Source organism: Uloborus diversus, chromosome 1 (assembly GCF_026930045.1).
Source record: "Uloborus diversus isolate 005 chromosome 1, Udiv.v.3.1, whole genome shotgun sequence".
NCBI lineage: Eukaryota > Metazoa > Arthropoda > Arachnida > Araneae > Uloboridae > Uloborus > Uloborus diversus.
In genome coordinates, this window is record NC_072731.1 from 85,217,298 (window position 1) to 85,238,501 (window position 21,204).

General features: G+C 34.8%; 1 protein-coding gene across 1 annotated transcript in view; it reads left to right on the top strand.

Moving 5' to 3' along the window:
- The window catches only part of LOC129230806 (ras-related GTP-binding protein A-like), a 104,478-nt gene that overhangs the window by 16,609 nt on the left and 66,665 nt on the right, over nucleotides 1–21,204 (top strand). The window contains 1 exon segment of the mRNA XM_054865197.1: nucleotides 2,358–2,516. Within this exon segment, the coding sequence (XP_054721172.1) occupies nucleotides 2,358–2,516 (159 nt within the window).

Below are 21,204 nucleotides of genomic sequence, written 5' to 3' on the forward strand. Positions count from 1 at the left end.
TTCACAAGATGGAAGTAGATACGACCCTAAAATGCCTAAGTTTCTAAAAACAAAGCAGAATTGGATGTTTTCTTTAATTGAAAACTGATGAAAATAACAAAAAATGGTCCACAAATTGTTTTTCTATAGTTATTTAAAATAATTTTCTTGAGAAATGAAAAATTTTGTTCTTAAAACTTAATCTTATCCTCACTGCCTCGGACGCAAATGTGATAAAAACTTTTCAATGAATTGTAGTTTCATGAAGATTTATTATTTTTTAATTGTCTTCATGCGACAAATTAAAAAAGCTATTTCTTATTTTTGGGCATAGCCGCCATATTTGGTCATTCCCAAGATGGAAGTACACAAGACTTTTTAAGTGCCTAAGTTCCCGAAAACGGCATTGGATGTTAATTGCAATGCAAACGAAAACAACACAAATTGTGCCTTTTTTTTCCGGATAATTTGTAATCATTTTCTGGAAAAATGCAAAATTTAATCTTCATAACATTTTTTGTTTTAATTGATTTAGACTCTTATGTGCTAAATACTGACTATTTTGCTTTTATTGTAGCTTTTTAAGGATTATTAATTATTTATTACTACTTTTATACTACAAATCCAAAAATCTACTTATTATTTTAAATTTTTCACTTTGTCGCCATATTTGATTGTTTGCACAATGGAAGTAGACTTAAACTTCCAGAAACAGAATTGGATGTTTATATCAATGAGTAACATTGAAAATAACATTAAATGTGCAAAAAGTTATGAATTTTTGGAAATTAACTATTACTTTCTGGAAAAGAAAATTTGAAATTTTAATGTAAGCGTCCTTTAATATGTGAAAAAAAAAAAGAAAAGATTATTGGCATTGGCCTATGATCGGCGGATGTTGATTTTTGTTACTATGCATTACATGGTATGCCGATTGATACAACAAGTTAACCATATTTATACTGAAATTTAGCTTTGCATTTTGCTCAATATGTTTTGTGTAACCTACTTATAAGAAAATAAAAAGTATTGTAAACCAAAAGCGGATGCTAAAAGGTTGCTGCAGGACTACAGCAAAACGCTATAATATTACGCGTGACATCAAAGAAACGCTAAAATAAGTTGAAAGTACTCTGTTTTCAACAAATAGTAAACAAATTAAAACAATTTTGAACAAAATGTTTAAAGAAAACTTAAAATTTTGACAGAGAAAACAAAGGAAAAAAATTCTTTTCTTTTTTTTAAATCTAAGGGGAGAAGTTTCAGTTCTTCTGCATTGCTACTTTAAACAATTTTAATTATTTTGAAAATATTACTATTTAAACTTAAATTTTGAATGAAGCGAGTAACCTGGAATTTTCTAAAAAACAACCTGGAAAACCTGGAAAAGTCAGGGAACTTTTTTTAACCAAAAGTGTATGAACCCTGTCTACAGTATGAAGAACTAAAATAAAAATAATTTATAGTTTCAATGTCGTCTAAAAGATCCATAGATGGATCAGTCATAAATTTAGATATTTCCTCCTTGTAAAGATGACGGGTTCACCATGGCTACACAAATGAATCTAAAAGTAAAACCCCTTTCTAGAATATCTCTCATGAAATCCCATTATAAATGGAATCGAAACTAGAAACATCCATTTCAAAATGAGTATGCGTTTCCCTTTTCATTTGTAGCACATGTTGATATTTTTTTTCACGAAATCCAATAAATCACACACTTGATGAACCCCATTCTGACGTCAGAGAGAAAAATACTAATGTTCTAGACCAATCATCTGGACGGAACATGGATAAGTAACTCCATCTGATAGTAAACATTTCATTCCGAAATGGAGCCGCACACTAGCGTCGCTCGGATTCTTGAGTAGTATACGCCAGAACGCAAATAACCGTGATTCGGACGGGACAAGCAGCCGACGCAAACGCATGTCGTTAGTCCTGAACGGGTTAACAAAACTCACAATCGTAAAAACAGGCAACTCACTCACAATTTAGTAAATTATGCAATCCTAATCTTAAACTCATTCAACTACTTTATATCTCCTTCAAAAATTATTTCTAAGTTATAAACGCTACATTTTAAACAACATATTATGTATTGAATCATTACAATGTAATTCTGTATTAAATTTTTTTTGACTATTAACCAGTGTTATGAGAGCACAAGTCTCAATCCTTGTATGCACCAGGCAAACGATTTTACGCGCTCTTGCAAAGTAATAATAGTGTGACTTATATTAGTTTGGCTTTGAAGTACAGATATATGATTTTAATTTAATTACTTGAACTCATGTGTATCATTCCTTGTAATTTTAAATTTGATTTATAAGTTTTGTGTTATTATGTGTTTAATAATATGAAAAATGTTCCTTTAGGTACTTATATACGTTTTTGACGTTGAATCTCGTGAATTAGAGAAAGATATGCATTATTATCAGTCATGTCTGGAAGCTATTTTACAAAGCTCACCAGAAGCCAAAATATTTTGTCTCATTCATAAAATGGATTTAGTGCAAGAAGATCAAAGAGATGTGGTAAGATTTCTTCAATAAATTTTTGAAGGTTTTTAAATTTTGTCTTTGTTTAATTTTATTATTATTATTTTTTTATAACTTAAGATTCTACGTTATGATTTGTAAATGAAATAAAACTCCATTTTTAAGTCTTTCAAGAGACGGCAGTAAGACTGTATAAATGGAAAGATAAGCCATTCCATTTCATGAAATATACCGACAGCTCAGTCATTTCCAGCCGAGGACTGCAGTTTCGTCCTTATTAGCACTCATCAGCTCGGCATAGGAAAGTGACTGAGCTGGAGATGGAAAACCTCTTAAGGAAGCCAAGAGTGCGAAACAAACTGGTAGCTAATATGGAATTAGCAGAGCAGACGAGTGACCGAAGCAATGGTTCGGTTTCCTTAAGAGGTTTTCCATTTTCAGCTCAGTCACTTTCCTATGCCGGGCTGATGAGTGCTAATAATCACGAAACTGCAGTCCTCGGCTGGAAATGACTGAGCTGGCGATGTATTTCACGTATTTCTCTTTAGCCCTGGCTAATGGGTGATAATTTACTGAATATACATTCCATTTCAGTTCAAGCAGGGCCTGTCACATGACCATCACCTTTTTTTTTTGAAAAAAATGCAGTATTTACAACTAAAGGACACATCAAATATCCCAAAAAGATTTGGCAAGGAAATTTTTTTTTTCTTAAGTTACAACCTACTAAAATTCTGCACAAAATTAGCCATTTTGGAAAAAACCAGCAAAACACTAAATTTGAAATGGACACTATTTCAAAAGTATTTAACCTATTTGAATAGTTTTTTTTTCTATAAACAAATAAGGACCCATATATCATCTAGACATCGTTTTTGAAACTTTAGTTAGGTTTTTTGATAAAGAAAAAATATTATTTTTGTGGTGAAAAAACTGAATTTTTACCAATTTTATTTTTTTTCTCTATGAAAAAAAAAGTTTTTTTACTAAACGAAGATGTCAGTCTAAAGCCCTTATATGATAGTTTCATAACTAATTTTATTATAATCCTTAGATTAGTGGTTGGAAGTAGCGCGCTACAAGTAGCGACGCTACTGTAGTAGCTACATTTTTAGTAGTTTGTAGTGTAGCACACTACTTTTCAAAAAATGTAGTGTAGCGAGTAGTTTGATACCAAAAAATGTAGTTTGTAGCGATTTCTGGAAACTACATTTAAATAAAGTTTCAAAAAAAAAAGAAAAGAAGAAGAAAGAAACGAGATTTCAAATGAATTTAACTGATACAACTCTTATGCGAGTACCAATCAGATTCAGACGACTCTGAAAAATACGAGCTGACCTCAGATTGACGCCAAACATTCTTTCAGGCCTCGGAACTAGTCCCTTTTCTAGCTATTTGTCTCTTTTTTTTCTTGAGTGTCTCTTAAGTCTGTTTTCATGATTTAGTCTCTAAAATCTCTTTTTTTTTTTCGGTGAGTGCTATGAAAATCTTACTTTTGACGCCTGTTGAAACGATTTCAGTTCGCGGAATTTCGTTTAGCAAACATACGCAGCTTGACATCAGATCGCTTCTAATGATCAGAAAAATGGCTGAAAAAAAGAAGCTTTGTCAATAGAGAGTAGTGCAATAAACCACTCCCTACTTGCAGTTTTTTTTTTTTCAAAGAGCTACTGTGTGAAGCTTGAGAGGGGGGGGGGGATAGTCCTTAAGCCCTCTCTGTCCCCAATTCTAGGATAAGCTGTAAAATTCAGAAGCTATCAATACAGAATAGACTTTTTTCATTGTGAATATGTAGTTTTATTTTTCTTCTTCTTTTTTTTTTGCTTTTGTGAACTTAATTTTAGGGGGAAGTATCGAATTTCAAAGGAATAAACATTTGCTTTTCAATTACTTCTGAATTAAAATAGAATATTTGTTGAAAACCTGTTTAAAAAATGGAAGATTAAAACGATAAAAAAAATGCAAACATGGAGCCACATGCTTCGCGGAAAATTGGTTGCTGTGTATAAGATATCAATCTTTTTGCATCCTTCAAATATTTCAATTAGTTTTCAGTTTGGAAGCTCTTATATGCAAATGTAGGACAGCTTTTTTCATTTTCATAATTTATTTTATCATTATTATTTTTTCTTTTTGTGAACTTTATTTCAGGTAAACATTGGATCGGAAAGGCATAAGCATTTGATTTTACATTTATTGAAAAACTGTTTAAAATAAATTAAAGTAATGGAAGAATAAAAGTATGCGAACATGGAGCCAAGTGCTTCGCCGAAAATTGATCGCTGTGTATTAGATTTCAATCTCTTTGCATCCTTCAAATATTTCGATTATTTTTCAGTTTGGAAGCTATTATATGCAAATGTAGGACAGATTTTTTTATTTAAATAATTTATTTTGTGATTATTATTATTTTTTTCTTTTTGTGAACTTATTTTCAGGGAAACATCGAATCGGAAAGGCATAAGCATTAGATTTTTAATTTGTTGTGAGCTAAAATAGAACATTTATTGAAAAGCTGTTTAAAATAAATTAAAGTAATGGAAAAATAAAAGTTTGCGAACACGGAGCCACGTGCTTCGCCGAAAATTGATCGCTCTGCATATTTTTTTATTACGTAATTTTTTTATGAACTTAGTTTTAGGGTAGAAAGAAATAAGCATTTGATTTTTAATTTGTTGAAAATTTAAATAAAACATTTTTTTGAAAAGCATTGGAAAAACAAGACTGAAAATTATAAAATAATAATAATATGCCGACATGACGTTGTTATTTCTTATTTTACTTTGTATGCACAAAGGGGTGCCGACCGAGGGGGGGGGGGGGAGGTCATGCCTCAGACTGCGGCATTGAAATTTTTTGGGGAGGGTTGTTTTGAGAGGTTTTTTTTTTTCATTTTTAGGGGGAGGGCTCTTGCTTTTTTTGTGGGGGTGAGCGTCTTTGCAAAATTTAGGGGCGATGTACCCTTTTTCTATGGGAGAGGGGGCACCCCTGATTTAACGTAAGCTTCGCAGAGAACTGATTATTGTATTTTAGACTTCAATCCTTTTGCATCCGAAAATAATACAATTATTAAGTTTAAAAACTATCACAACCTTGTATGAAATGGCTTTTTCATTGCAATAAACTTACTTTAAGGAAAGTACCGTATTTGAAACAAATAAACATTTGATTTGTTATTTGAAATTAATTTAAAAATAATTAAGTAATAAAAACAAATATGCAAACTTTGCAACATGTTTCGCAGAAAATTGCTTGCTGCATTTCAGATTTCAATTCTTTTGCGTATTTATTATTATTTTTGCTAGATATTTCAAGGAACTTTTCTTTTCAGTTTTGTTTCAAAATTGAAGTAAAACTTAGCTTTAAAAGTTTTTTCTTCTCAAAATTGAAATTATAATCCTTTTCTATCTTGCAAATATTTCAATTAGTTTTAAATGTGGAAGTTATTTTTATCATATTAACCAGGGCCGATCCTAGCAGGTGTGCAGAGTGTGCACCGCACAAGGGCGGCCAAAGCAAGGGGCGGCCGCAGGCCGCATCATATAATTCTTTTAATCAAGCAAAATTCCCCAAGAATTTCGCAGAAGATAACTCATAATAAGTCAAATAAATGTGCTGAATTTTAAAGGTTCAATTATCAAGTAAGTGCCGATTTCCCGACAGCATAGCATAGTTTAAGAAAAATAGATTGTTGGGGAACATTCTGTTGGTTTATCGTCCATTAATATCTACTCTTTACACACATGCTTCATTTGGTTGCAAAATTTATGACAGAACTGGTAATCAGGCATGGATATAGGGGAGGGGAGATGAGGGAAATAGACTCCTCTTGAAGCATGAAAGGGTTCCTTCTAAAAGGAGCAATTAGGGCCCAGGGCGACTACTACCCCCCCAAGCTTTTATAGACCTAAACAATGAAGACATACAGTGGAACCTCCTTTAAGGGACACCTCTATTTAAGGGACATTTTTTTTGGTCCCAGTCCCTTTGAATAGGGACCTCCATGTATTTGCCTCTGAATAAGGGACACTCTATTTAAGGGACAAATACAGAGAAAACTTACAAAAATCAATGTGTAAATATATACAAAAAATTGAATTTACAACAATTTAAGTGTCTCAAATTCAACTAGTAAAATTTTGACATTGTAAAATTTTTGCTTTACATCCAAGTTTTTTCCTCACAGCAACTTATTCAAGTAGGCTAACAGCCAATGGATAGTCAACGACCCATGAATGTTTTTGTGTAAATAAAACTACAAATGTGAACACTGATTGGAATTTTAAATTCTACTGATTTTTAAATTGCCTGAAATCACACAAGTCCATGGTAGGAAATAATTCAACATAATTCATGTATGCTACAAAACTTTACCTTTGTCAAATTTTTGATTAAAGTTTAATTGTTAAAAAGATGAATTTTGAGGTTTGAATAATTTTGATTTGTATTCAGTGCACGTTAATAATTTTTAGCATTTTATATTGAATATTAATAGCATTTAGTTTTTAAGAAATTATACTGAGTTAAGTACTCAGCATGCATCGATACATCTACCTCCAAAGAAGGGACACCTCTATTTAAGGGACATTTTTTCTGGTCCCCTTAGTGTCCCTTATCGAGAGGTTCTACTGTATTTTATATGTTATATTTTAAAAAAGCTATACTGATTAGATACTCTCGCAAGCATTTCAAACAACAAATTCTGTTTTCAACAATCGCGGATGCGTGGAGAGACAGTGGAAAATTGCGACTCCCCTGAGAGTCAAACATATATGAATGACAAACTAAAATTTTGTAATTTTCCCCCTTTACAGCATTTTTTTTTTTTTTTTTGAATTGAAATCACGAATGAATAGCCCCGGGAAGTAAATTTAAACGTAGCTCAAAAACGAAGATCCAAAAGGATGCCATGACCTCTTTGACGAGACTAAAGAAGGCTTAAAATGGCGTTTTTAGGACTTTAATTTCGGAAAATTTTGCTATTTGAACCACCGATCTTAAAGACCAAATTAAATCTCTGATTCACCCCTTCCAACTTAACTTAATCAAACATAGCCTGAAAATGTTGACTTTAAGATCCAAAATGTGTTTTCAGAGGACAGACCTTCTTAATGTCATCAAAAATTGCTTAAGGACATTTTTCATATTTCTTTTTCGAAATTTTTACCCCGAAATCCATTCCCAAACATTACTACCAAAGATAGTCTCAATTAGCATCTTTAGAGAGGCCCCTAATCCTACCCCCTCAGTTTGAAATTGACTTCAGTTTCAAAAAACAGTTCATGAGGGCACATTGAACCCCCGCCCTCTCTTTGTCCCAACGTTATCAAACAATGCCTAAAATGCGATTTTGGGATTTCAGTTTCTAAAAAACTCTGGAGGAGAACTGCCTGGCTTATGCAACTTTTTACTGCACTAGAGGATATACCCATCAATCGTCAAAGTGAGGTGGACAAGAGTCTACAGTTGTGTTTTTCAGATATTAATATCGAAAAATATCCGAAAGATCCGCCCAAGCTTCCCAGTTTTGTTAACGTCACCAAAGATAGCATAAAATTGCGCTTTTAGAAATATCCGCTAGGGAGCTCCAAAACCCTTCCGTCCAAAAAATAGCCTAAAATGGATTTTAGTTCCGAAAAATATTTTGGTTTGGAATATTTTCACGTTTCCTCTATCGTTTTCAAATATAGCCAAAAATGGGTTTTTTTAAACAATAGTGCCCAGAAATTACCGGAGGAAATCCGCCAGATCCCCTACCGTCACCAAAGACAGCCTAAATTGGCGTTTTAAACTTCAATTTCAAAAACTTTCAATGGGAGATGATTGAATCTCCCTCCCTCTAGCAACGTCAACAAAGATAACACAAAACTGCTTATTTAAAACTTCAGTTTCGGAAAATTTTCGGGAAGAGTGCCGATCTTTCTTAAGCTACAGTCACAAATAAAGCAATCGAATTGATTTCAATTTGGAAAGAATTTTAGAAGAGAACTCCAACGTTACTTTTCCCCTGAAATCTCGAAAAAGTTCATAAAATAACGATATTTGACGTCAATTTCGAAAATTTCTCCATGCACCTTGAATACACCAGACTCTTTTTTCCTTGCAACCAAACACAACCAAAGATTACTAAAACTATTTTTCGTACGCCAATTTCAATAATTTTCTGGGAGCAATCCCCCCTCCTCTGATTCCCCCTCTTCCGTCCTTTCTCTGATGTCACCGAAGACAGACTAGGATCTGGTGGGGTAAAGTGGTCATAAAATCGTAGGTTTTCAACTTCGGTGGATAATAAAAACAATAAATTCTTTAAACACTTCAACTTTTTTTGTTGTTATTTTACATTGCATTATTAAAGAACACGGTACATTGCATTTCAGGAAAAAAATATTGAATTTAAGTAATTTTATAACACTTTCATTTCCCTTTGTATTTATTACCACTTTACCCCATGGGATGGGGGAAAGTGGTCATAGCATGGGGTAAAGTGGTCATAGTTTAAAAAAACTGCAAAACCGTTACAAATTACCCTAATTTTTGTATATTTCGGTTATTTTTATAGTTACAAGTATATGTACGAGTATATACGGGTATACACGAGTCTACTATACGTGTCGTGTAGACATGAGTAAACATGTTCGTATATGAATAGATACATGTATACATCAGAAGCATGCACATGCCTACTCAAGTATATACGTGTATACACGAGTGTATACACGTAGTACTCACGCATGTATACGTGATATATACTCACGCATATAAGTCCTCACTCACGCATGTATACGTGATTACCTATAGGAGTGTATACATGTCTACACGAGTATATACGTATCACGTGTATATGCGAGTAAAGCGTAGAAAAGAATATCATATGCGTGTTTTGCGCTTGTATCTCGAGTATATGCGTGCATACCTGAGTATATACGTGTACAGTCGACGCATATACGCATATAAAAGTGTACATACATACTTATACGAGTATACACGAGTTAATTCGTGGATGGATATATCCAGTGCGTGTTTGTACGTGTCTATTCACGTAAATATATATGAAAGCACGAGTATATTCGTATGTTTACGTGTAAACACGATTCTATACCTGTTAGACGTATATACGTGCATTTACATGATTACACCAGTACATGTATCCACGTATATCCACGAGTATATCCGCTAATATACATGTATGCTTACAGAATGAATCCAAGATTTTTTGCAAAATCTAAGTGGTGTGAAAGGGGAGAATAAGAAGCAAAGAATCATAAGGAACTTATGGTCGCTGACGCGCTACATGCACAAAAGGTCAGAAACTGACGTTAGCAAAACAGGTCACAAATTTGTTACACAAAGATGATTTCACCCGACATTTTAGTTTTTAAGACATATTTAGAGCAGTTGTTAAAAGTTACGGCCTGTAGTAGTTCTAATACACGCATCGCAACAAAGGTGCAGCGACTGATGAAAGTTTTTCAAAAGTCTCTTAATTGCAACAGAGTGATTGCGATGCATGTATTACAGCTGCCGCAAATTTCATCAATAACTTTAAAATTTTCTTAAAACCTAAAATGTTGTGTAAAATTGACTTTGTGTAATAAATTTGTGACATGTTTTGCATCCATCAGTTTCTGGCTTTGCGTGCATGTAGCGCATCAGCCTTGAGTTTGATTCTGGATGTTTGTTATGATTCTTGCTTCTTATCCTCCCGTCTAACACCTTTTAATAATTTGACCAAGAGTTTAGACTCACCCTGTATACATATACATCATATGCTTATATGCAAGTGTCTACTCGAGTACGTACGCGTGTATACGTGTCTCCCTGAGTATATAATTGTTCGTATATATACGAGCATATAAGCGGGAATATATGTGTATAGCCGAATGTATATCTGTATAGATAAAAAATACTTGCAGATACCCAAATACGTGTTTATTGGTGCATTTATGTGAATACGTATATATACGTGCCTACACGTGTATTTGCGTATACATACGCATATACTCGTATATTTAACCCTGTTTATTGTAAAAACAATACATATTAAGTGAAATTAATATTTAATTTATATCTGCCTTAAACTTAAAGATTTAGTGACTTTAGAAGAACAATATTCGTTAAGCCTAATATTATGACCACTTTACCCCATCTTACTTAAATTGTTCTAACAAATTATTCAAAATAGATTCAGCTAACTGCTAATGAGTAAGAGTTCTTGAGACATGTAGGAAGCTTCCTGTGCAGTCAATCTGTTCATAATTCTAACAAACAAAATTTCCCAAGGAAGTTAAAAAAGGTGTTTAGATTTTAAGAATTTTCCTATTTACACAAAGTATTTTTTTTTTACCAAATAAAATTTTGCCAGGTGTAAAATTTTGTATTCAAAATATAGTTTATAAATGCACTACACTAAAATAAAATTTTCACATTTATTCGAACATTAATTTCCAAGCTATAGCCATTTATTTGAATTATGACCACTTTACCCCATTGACCACTTTCCCCCACCAGACCCTATAAAATGCGTTTTTACAACTAGTAAATTTGGTATCTATTACTTTATTCAAAGATATAAATTGTACCTAAGGAGTTTCTTATTACAGTAGACCCTCATTTTACGCGGTTTCGATTATACACGGTTTAAGATTTGACACCTTTATTTTATTTTACGCGGATGAGTTTCGGTTTTACGCGGATGCGGCAATGCAAACAGATAAAATTTTCCCTTCTTCCAAAATTCAAACTCCTAACTATTGCAGATTACACGTAATAATTATGATTATGCATTTTGGCGAGCTACTAATTTGAGCTTGGGCCACTGGAGACATTTTCTGCGATTGGTTCCAGAGCTCTTTCCAGAAGTAAAGTTATTAAACTCACACAGTTCAGAACTCACTGGAAGAAGAGCTTTTAGGAGTAACAAAGACGGTCAAAACCAACGAGGATACCGACATCGATGACACACAACCAAAAATGTTCACATTGAAAATTTTGAGCCATTCCTAGACAATAGAAATGATCTATCTGATTTGTTAGTGAAAAATAATATCATGGAAATGACGCAAGTGTTCATGGATGCCTTAATGGTCTGCAAAGAATTACAGAGAAATGTTCTTAATGACTGTCAAAAGACTGTCATAACCAGCTCCTCTTTACAAACAGAAAACGAAATTAATATATGTTTTCTTTTTGCACGTTGTGCAAAGAAGTCGATATAAGTACACATTAAACTTATTACACAATTAGTCATCACTAGAATGAGGTATTTTGTCATCTACGGTACCAAACCCCTATTTTAACACTAGTATTAGGTCTCAATTTATGCGGTCTCGATTTACGCGGCATTTTCGTGGAACGTAACCCTCGAGTAAAACGAGGGTCTTCTGTATAAAACTTTTCTTCCTTTTTATAAGTTCATTATTCTTGTTTTTTGAGCAATCACGATTGCTTATTGCTTTCATTTGACTGTTTTTGGCGTGCTATCATTTTTCCCACCGGCGCGGCGCCACCCTCTGCCAGCACCACCCGTCGCGTCGGCCGGCCTTACGATGCTGCTCCTCTAGCGAAAACCGTCTCCAGGTTGCGTTCATATCCTACACACACACGCATACATACACGCACCAACACACACGCACACACAAACACCACCGTACACACACATACCCCTACGCACATACGCAAACACATACAGACACGCATGCATACAGACACCTACACATACACACAACTGCCCACACATTCATGCCTGCACACAGACACAAACACATATGCTTACACACACACACATACACATACCCCGCCCCCACGCCCACAAACACTCATACACACAACTACTCACACACTCATGACTGCACACAGACACAAACATATATGCCTACACACATACACATACCCCCCCCCCCCACACACACACATACAAACACACACTCGTGATTGCGAAAACATAATTTGAATTCAAGATGACAAAATTCAAATTAATTTTTCTTTTTTTTTTTTTTCTTTTTTTTTTCTTTTTTAAAGTAGAACTTGATATAGAAATCTGAAGAAATATTTATATGGACATCAAAGATAAGTCAATATATGCAAATTACTCTTGAGGGGCGGCACATTAGGTCTTTGCACACGGGCGGCCGACACCCTAGGATCGGCCCTGATATTAACTTAGAATGCCTTTTTATTTTTATTTATTCTTAACGAATTATTGATAAATCTTTTTTGCAGACTGAACTTGAATGAAATCAGCACTTTTGTTTGATCATCATTTGGAAAAAGAGAATAAATTAAAATCAAATAGTTATTTCAAAATTTCTAATGAGATATTTGGATGCCTCACTTGACAAATTGACTAACTTTATAAAACAAAAAATAAATAATAGTTCTGAAGAAGATGGTGTTATCCATATAAGAGTAAATAGGCCCTCATGTTACATTTTCTACCATCACATGTTCAGAAGGATACTGAACCCAAATTTAATATAAATTCACATACTAAGCTTTGATAAAAGACTATTAAAGCAGAAATGAGGATTTTTTTTTAAAAAGTGGAGTTAATCAATTTGGCAATTGAGGCATCCATTAAAAAATATATAAATAAATGAAAAGCTTTCAACTTTGTATGCTTTGCGGAAAATTGCTAGCTGTGTTAGAGGTAGTGTTCACTCTAGAGGAAAAAAGGGCAGGGTGCTGGTTTATGAAAGGGACACTGTTATCATAAACAGGGCACTATTCAACGCGATGCACTCCCCCCCCCCCAAAAAAAGGAGATATAACAATTTATAACACCTTGCAAAAATTCAAGAAGTGTAGTCTGCACCATGAGCTCTCCCCCCCTCTTCGATGGCCACCACTGACTTCAGAATTAAATATAGAGATATTATCCAGAGTTACGAGTCACTTGTCTTTAGAAAAGGGTTCACTTGACTAAGCACATTTTCCCCATTCCCTGAGGAGCATTTAGCTAATGCTGAAATTTGGCTTTTGAGTGTTTTTCAACATTATTTTCGGTTATAAATTTGACTACTTATTCCATAAGAGTAAAAACTTTAGGCATTTCAAAATCCTATGAATTGCAATGTAAGAAGAACAATATTTAATTATGGATCCCCACTTCCTAGATAAAAAAAAAAAAACTTCCTAGTAATCTGCATTATACCATGAAATATTTGAGTAGACATCAAGATCATGATGTAATTAAACTTTTTAAAAAATATTGCAATTCAAGCCAAACATTGAATTAAAATACTGTGAGCTCATTTGTTTAAATTTAGTATTTTTTTGCAAAAAATCAGTGATAACCAATGAGGAAATAATAATTAACACCCTATTTGCAATAATTAATATAGAAGACTAAAGACAAAAACAATTAATTTTTTAGTATTTAAAATGAAAAACAATATATGCTAATTGAAGTCGCACATGTTAAAATATACATTCCAATTGTTAAAAAACTGAAATGCTTACAAGATGCAACAGATTGAAATCTCAAACACTGGAAGTAATTTTTTGCGAAACATCCCAAAAATAGTGAAATGATTTATTGAAATAAAACATAAAATAAGCTAATCTTGGGTTGCATATGTCAAAACAACTTCCGATTGTCAAATATATTACAATATTTACAAGATGGAAAAGAATTGAAATCTCAAAGATGAGAAGCGCTTTTCCACAAAATGCAAGTTCGATGTTGGCATGGTTTGAAAAATAAAGTACATTTAAAAAATAAAACATAAAATATGCTAATATGTCAGCATGTGTCAAAATAATTTCTGACTGTCAAAAATATTAAAATATTTACAAGGTGCAAGAGGATTGACATCTCAAGCGCGGTGGACGATTTTGTGCGATGCACGTGTTAAGCATATTGACACATGTTAAGAAAATTGAAAATTGCATTGATGAAATGTTAAAAAAAGAAAAAAAAAACCCAATTCAATGAATGCCAAAGGAATTCAAGCACTAGATAAGCTTTCACAACTTTTTCAATCACTTAAAACTGAACTTTTTTCCCAATCCCTTTTCAAATTTTATCAAGAGCATACCAACCCTTCTTCTGTTCTATTTTGCAGAAGAAAAAATGCCTGAAACATCTCTAATCTTCATATTTTATCTGCTGGCATCTAGATTCTTTCCTTTCAACTCTTTAAATTTCCTCTTAGCAGAAGGCACCTGTCCTTTGCGTTCTCACTCAGACTTTTTCCAAGTACCCCTTATACTTTTCCTGGAACAAACTGTAATAATCGGTATCTTGAGTTTAAATTTCAAGGTAAAAATCTTACCATTTTCCGATTCTTTCTGGGCGTTTGCATCTTTTGACTTCATGGAGAGTTACTAAAATTGACTAAAAAAATCACAGTACTATCAAACTAAAAAAAATTCAATATATTAACAATATTTACAAATTCAAAGAACAAGCTTTGCAAATCGGACTGTATTAAAAAATCATTTTCGTTGTTCTAACGATTCTATTTTATTTTTTTATCTCAATCAGTTCACTTCAAATCAGGAAAGCGGTGGGCGAAAGGAAAAGTTCAAAAAATAGAAGTTCAAGGCTAATCTTGATCGCGACATCCTCCCACCTTGAGCTCTTCACCAATGAAGAACTCAATCTGCTGTGAAGCCTAGTCTCTTGGGTTCTTTTACTATTCGTCCACTTCGCGTTACCACTGGTTCCTGGTTCTTCCGAGTAGTGGCTTTATCTCTCAAAAGTGTACCTTCATCGTTTTCTGTTATTTCTAAACTGTACACACGTTGCATAGGACGTGTGACAATTCCGGACTTAGTTTTTATGCGGACAACTCTGGCAATGCCATCCTTGCCTGGTAGGACTTCAAGAATTCATCCAAGTGCCCATTGCAACCGTTTTAGGTTGTCTGATCCTATGAGAGCAATTTCGCCTACAGAAGGAGGCTTAGCTTCCTTTGGACATTTTCTCGCATGTTTCAGTTGTCCAAGGTATTCTTGCCGAAATCTCTTTCGTAGGTCTGCACGTACTCGTTGTAGATATGAATATCTTTTTCGCAAGTAGGTGACATCTACCATATCGATATCAGGTACGCCGCATTCTCTGGTTTCTTGGAGGAACATGGAAGGAGACAGTGCAACCAAATCATTTACATCTTCTGACGAGTACGTTAAAGGTCTGGAGTTTATCAAGCTTTCGATATCACACATTACTGTGTTCAGCTCTTCGTAAGTCAGTGAAGCTTGACCTAAAACTCGACGCAGAATTTGCTTTATCGTACCTATCAACCGCTCCCACCATCCGCCCCACGAAGGGAGACTGAAGGTGGTATGAACCTCCAGGTTATTTTCTTCAGCGACGACTGTGATTCTATCTTTCCCCAATCTAGTTTGCTTAATTCATTGTGAGCTTTAACGAAGTTGCCTCCATTATCGGAATATAAAATTTCTGGCCTTCCTCGTATAGCAATAAATCTTCTTAATGCTTGGAAAAAGGCTTCTGCAGTTAGAGAGGTTATCAGTTCTATATGCACTGCACGATACACAGCACAAGTGTAGAGAACTATCCAGGCTTTCGTTCCGTCTCTCAAGTATAACGGTCCAGCAAGATCTGTTCCTGTGATTTCGAATATTGTTGCATCTCTAACTCTATCCTCAGGTAAAGGAGGGCATTTCGGTTCTGAATGGGTCACAGTGAATCGTTTGCATCGTACACATGTCGAGATAGCTTTTCTAACCGTTTTCCGGTTCTGGAGAATCCAATAGTTCTCTCTGAGATGATTCATCAACGCCTGAACTCCAGCATGTCTGAGTTCTTGATGTTTACTTTCTATGAGCATGTTCACGATTCGGTGTTGCGATGGCAAAATTATTGGCAATCGAAAATTCTTCTTATCTTTTCTTCAAAAATTCTCGTTTCTACTCTTAGGAGACCACTTTTATCAAGCACAGGATTAAGTTGTCTAATTCTTTGTTCATTGGTTCCTTCTGGAAATGATTCTCGTTGTACCATCCTAAGTAAACTTTTTTCCGCATTTTTTATCTCCGGTACACTTAGATTTCCTTTTTGTTTAGAATTTTTAGACTTCGAATTCAAGTAGAATCTAAAAAAAAATCCATCCAATGATTCTAATGAGTCTCGGATAATTTGAGTATCTGTGAAACATATCTTCGCTTTCCACATTGACTTGGGTATTTATCACAGTACTCCTTCGCTTTTCTCGAGAAATTTCTTCATCATTGGAAACCAAATCAAATTGTGGCCATTCGTCTTCATTCTTCTTTAACCAAAGCGGGCCCTCCCACCATCTCATCGCCAGCAGTTGTTTAGCTGAGCAGCCCCTGGAAGGAAGATCGGCTGGATTCTTTACTCCTTTCACAAATTTCCATGAATTTGGCTTTGTTAACTTCCTTATTTCACGTACTCTGTTAGCCACGAAAACTGTCCATATTTCTCCTTTTTGTATCCAAGACAAGACAACAGTCGAGTATGTCCAAAATGTAAGTTCAACATTCTGCCATTGCAAACTTTCTAAAACTGATGTGCATAGTCTTGCTCCAACAGTGGCAGCAATCAATTCAAGATGAGGTATAGTTATTTGCTTGGCAGGAGCCACTCTGGATTTCGAAGCTAATAAGTGAACCTCGACCTCTGTGTCCGACTGGATTCTTAAAAATACCGTAGCAGCATAGGCACGCCCGCTGGCATCACAAAACGTGTGGATGCTACAAGACTTCTTATTCTTTTCATGGCACTGCACCCATCGTGGAATTGAGACTTCTTTTAGCAGACAGAGGTCTTCAAACCAATGAAGAAATTTTTCTTTCATATTTTCGTCTACATCTGCATCCCAGGATATTCCAGATTTCCACAAGTCTTGCAACATCAGCTTAGGTAGAAGGAGAACTGGACTCACAAAACCCACTGGATCAAACACTTTGTGTGTAACAGCTAGAATCACTCGTTTAGTGATTTTGTCAAAATGTTGGTCTTCTACCCAATTCAAACTCAATTTAATTGTATCCGTTTCTCGGTTCCAAATCAATCCTAAAAGATTTGTTTTGACTTCAGGGTTTTTATCGTTCGAATATTGCCAACATCTTAGGTTGAATTTTGCTTGTGCCATAATGTTACGAGATTCTTCAATGAAATCTTGAAGTTCAGCTTCACTTTCAAGGCTGGATAAAACGTTATCTACGTAAAAACTGTTTCAGTTTTTCTACAACTTTCTGATCGTGTTCTGTATTTTTCACGCAATTTTGAAAATGATAATCCAAAACTGAACCCAATAAAAATGAACTACCATTTACTCCGAACACAACTTTGGTGTGCTGAAATATTTTCAGTTCCTTTGTATCTATGTTCTTCCACCAGAAAAATTTAAGATATTCTCTATCTGGTGGCCTAATGCTAATCTGTAAAAAAGCTTTTTCTATGTCTGCAACGACACCGTATTTATTCTCTCTGAATCTTAGCAAAAGTGATGGGATTAATTCAATTAAATTGGGTCCAGCTTCTAAACATTGATTCAGTGACGGCGAAAACTTAGTTCTTGCAGACGCATCAAACACAGGCCGTACGGGAGTAGAACTGCTTTCTTTAATCACTGGTCTGTGGGGCAAGTAGTGTCCGCTATCAATATTTTCGCTTTGTTTCACTTCCTCGATTATGCCTGAATCTTCCCAATTTTTGAAAACTTCATCATATCGATTAATTAAATTTTGAGAGCAAAGTTTCCGTGTTGTTGTCTCCAGGCGTTTAAGCGCTAATTCTTTATTTGTAGGTAATGGTAGACGATCTTCGGCCCACGGTAATGCCACTTCATACCGTCCTTCATTATTTATAAAAACAGAATTCTGAAATTGCATTTTCATTTGCAAATCCTTTTCTTCCTTACCTTTTCTAATGATCGGATCAGTAATGCCTATCACATCAAGGTTCCACATTTCTGTAATGGTAAAATCTTTCATAAATAAATTCGTTACCACCATTGCAGAATTGTCATCATGATCGTCAAATGGCATTTTCCCCATCAAGGTCCAGCCAAGATGTGTTCCGACCGCTACGAGTCCACATGGCAGAACTATGACTTTTCCAGTGAGAAGCTTACCTGCTACATCAGCTCCAATTAATAAATCTATGTCTTTAGATTCTGTTTCTTTTGGAATCAATTGATCTGTCAAAATTATATTTCTTTCATTCAATTCTTGCGCACATGGATCTAACTTCAAAGTTGGTATTTTAGAACATATTTTTTCTTGGTCAAGTACCTCAAAATTGCAGTGATATTCTTTGTTAATACTGCTGACTAATACTCTGTGTCGGTAATGTTTTTCTATGTGTTCTTTACCACCAAACAAATTATGTATAACTTTCTCTTCTTTAAGACGATCGTACTGCATTTCTTCAGCGACTCGTTTACTCAGATATGACCGTTGGGAGCCAGAATCAATAAGACATCTCACGATTTTCCCTCCCTGATTGCCTCGCAATCTGACGTACAAAGTCTGTAACAGAATGTTCGGACTACAAGTGCGGTTACTTAGTACTGTGTCATTCATAGCATTTTGACCGTCATTCTCTTTCAGCACGTCTGTTTTCAATTTATCACGCTCTTGGTGTTTATTTTCGTTGCACATTATAGTTGCATGTTTTCCATTATATCGCTCACAATTAATTCTTACTTTACACGTTCGAGTTCTATGACCCACTTTAAGGCAGCAAAAACAACAGCCCTTTTTCATTAATTTCTTCTTTCTATCATCTAAATTCATTTTCAGCACATATCGGCAAGCAGATGATTCATGATTTTTCTTCTCACAAAATACACACGTGTTCGAATTTGTGGAACCAAAAAGTCCGACTGCAGTTGGAATCTTCTCTTCTTCCCCTCTACTCGGGCGAGGTGGTGAGGAATGTTTCTTCATTCGCCTCGAATCGAAGCTGAAACTTTCTTTCGCTAAGGAAATTCTTTCTTCCCCTTCAACCTCTGTTTTCAAAAAATTCATTAGAGAGGTCAATTTATTTAATTCTTTAGTATTTTCATTTTTTAAAGTCATGCTTCTTTCCCATATTCTAATAATATCTTCTGGTAAACAACTTTCAACTAATGGATACAAAATCGAAGCGTATTTATCGGAAGTAACACCCAGGGAATTTAATGCTCGGATATGTGATTCTATTTTATCATATAACTTGGCCAGGTGCATCTTCTTTTGACCCATTGAATTTGTCAGCACTAGACTCAATAATTCTCGTATATAAACTTCAATGAGCAAGTCTTCCCTACCAAATCTGGCAGTTAAGCATTCAATTGCTTGTTCGTAATTTTCCGCAGATGGGGGAAACGAATCAACGAGTTCCCTGGCACGGGAGCCTTCTACAGTAGCTTGAGTTAAATAGATAAATTTATCTTCAGGTGCTATATTTACGTCTTCATGAATTTTTCTGAACTGACCCCAAAAACCGAGCCACTACTTAATATCCCCATTAAATTTTTTCAACTCAACTCGCGGTAACTTAAATCGGCGTTTATTTAACTCCGTTTCAGTCACAACAGTTGAAATTTCATTATTAGTACTGCGCAGCATTTTATCAGCTTTCGTTCTAAGTCGTATGAATTTTTCTTTGTACGACTCATACACATTATATTCAACATTAAAATCCTCTTGAGCACAATCAGAATCATTAGCTAATATTTCATGAATTTCTTTTTCTTTCATATCAAGTGCACACCATTTCTCACTCAACTGGTTAATTAAGACTTCTATTTCATCATGACTACAATCTGTAGCTTTTAAGTACTCTTCCAGTTGGTTAGCGATTCTCGAAAAACCACTTCGTAATGGAGTGCGTAATTTCTTCAAACTCTCCATCATTTATATTAAGAAAAAAAAATATCTTTATCAAATACTATTAGTTTCCTTAACTTAATTCAATATAATTGCAAACGCCCACCCGGGGGCGCCAAAAAATGTAATAATCGGTATCTTGAGTTTAAATTTCAAGGTAAAAATCTTACCATTTTCCGATTCTTTCTGGGCGTTTGCATCTTTTGACTTCATGGAGAGTTACTAAAATTGACTAAAAAAATCACAGTACTATCAAACTAAAAAAAATTCAATATATTAACAATATTTACAAATTCAAAGAACAAGCCTTCCAAATCGGACTGTATTAAAAAATCATTTTCGTTGTTCTAACGATTCTATTTTATTTTTTTATCTCAATCAGTTCACTTCAAATCAGGAAAGCAGTGGGCGAAAGGAAAAGTTCAAAAAATAGAAGTTCAAGGCTAACCTTGATCGCGACACAAACATCCCCTGATCCTACAGCAGAAAATACTTGCTCAGAAGATCAAAGATGGGGCTTGAATGAAACAATCTCTCCCTCCCCCTTCACAGATGACCAGACCCCTTCCCACACCCTTTTAAGCCCCCCCCCCAGGAAGAAGGAAGAACTTGCTTTTGTACCCAACTGATAAGCCAATCTGAATTCTGAGAATCTCATTTACTCTCTTTGCTTCTCCCTTTATTTATGGGGCTGCTTTCAGGGTGAAATTCTGGGGACAATGACAATACTTGAACGCTTTTGTGACCCATCCCTGGGCAAATGAAATTGCTGGATATCATGGGGTCCGATAAGATGCTTGTGATATCTTTTTAAAAACACAGGGAGCAATTCCTTATTTTTGAAAAGGGCAGGGCGCATTTTGCGCACTAAATGAAGGGCAGGGCGCATTCTGCCGATATAAAAAAGGGCAGGGCG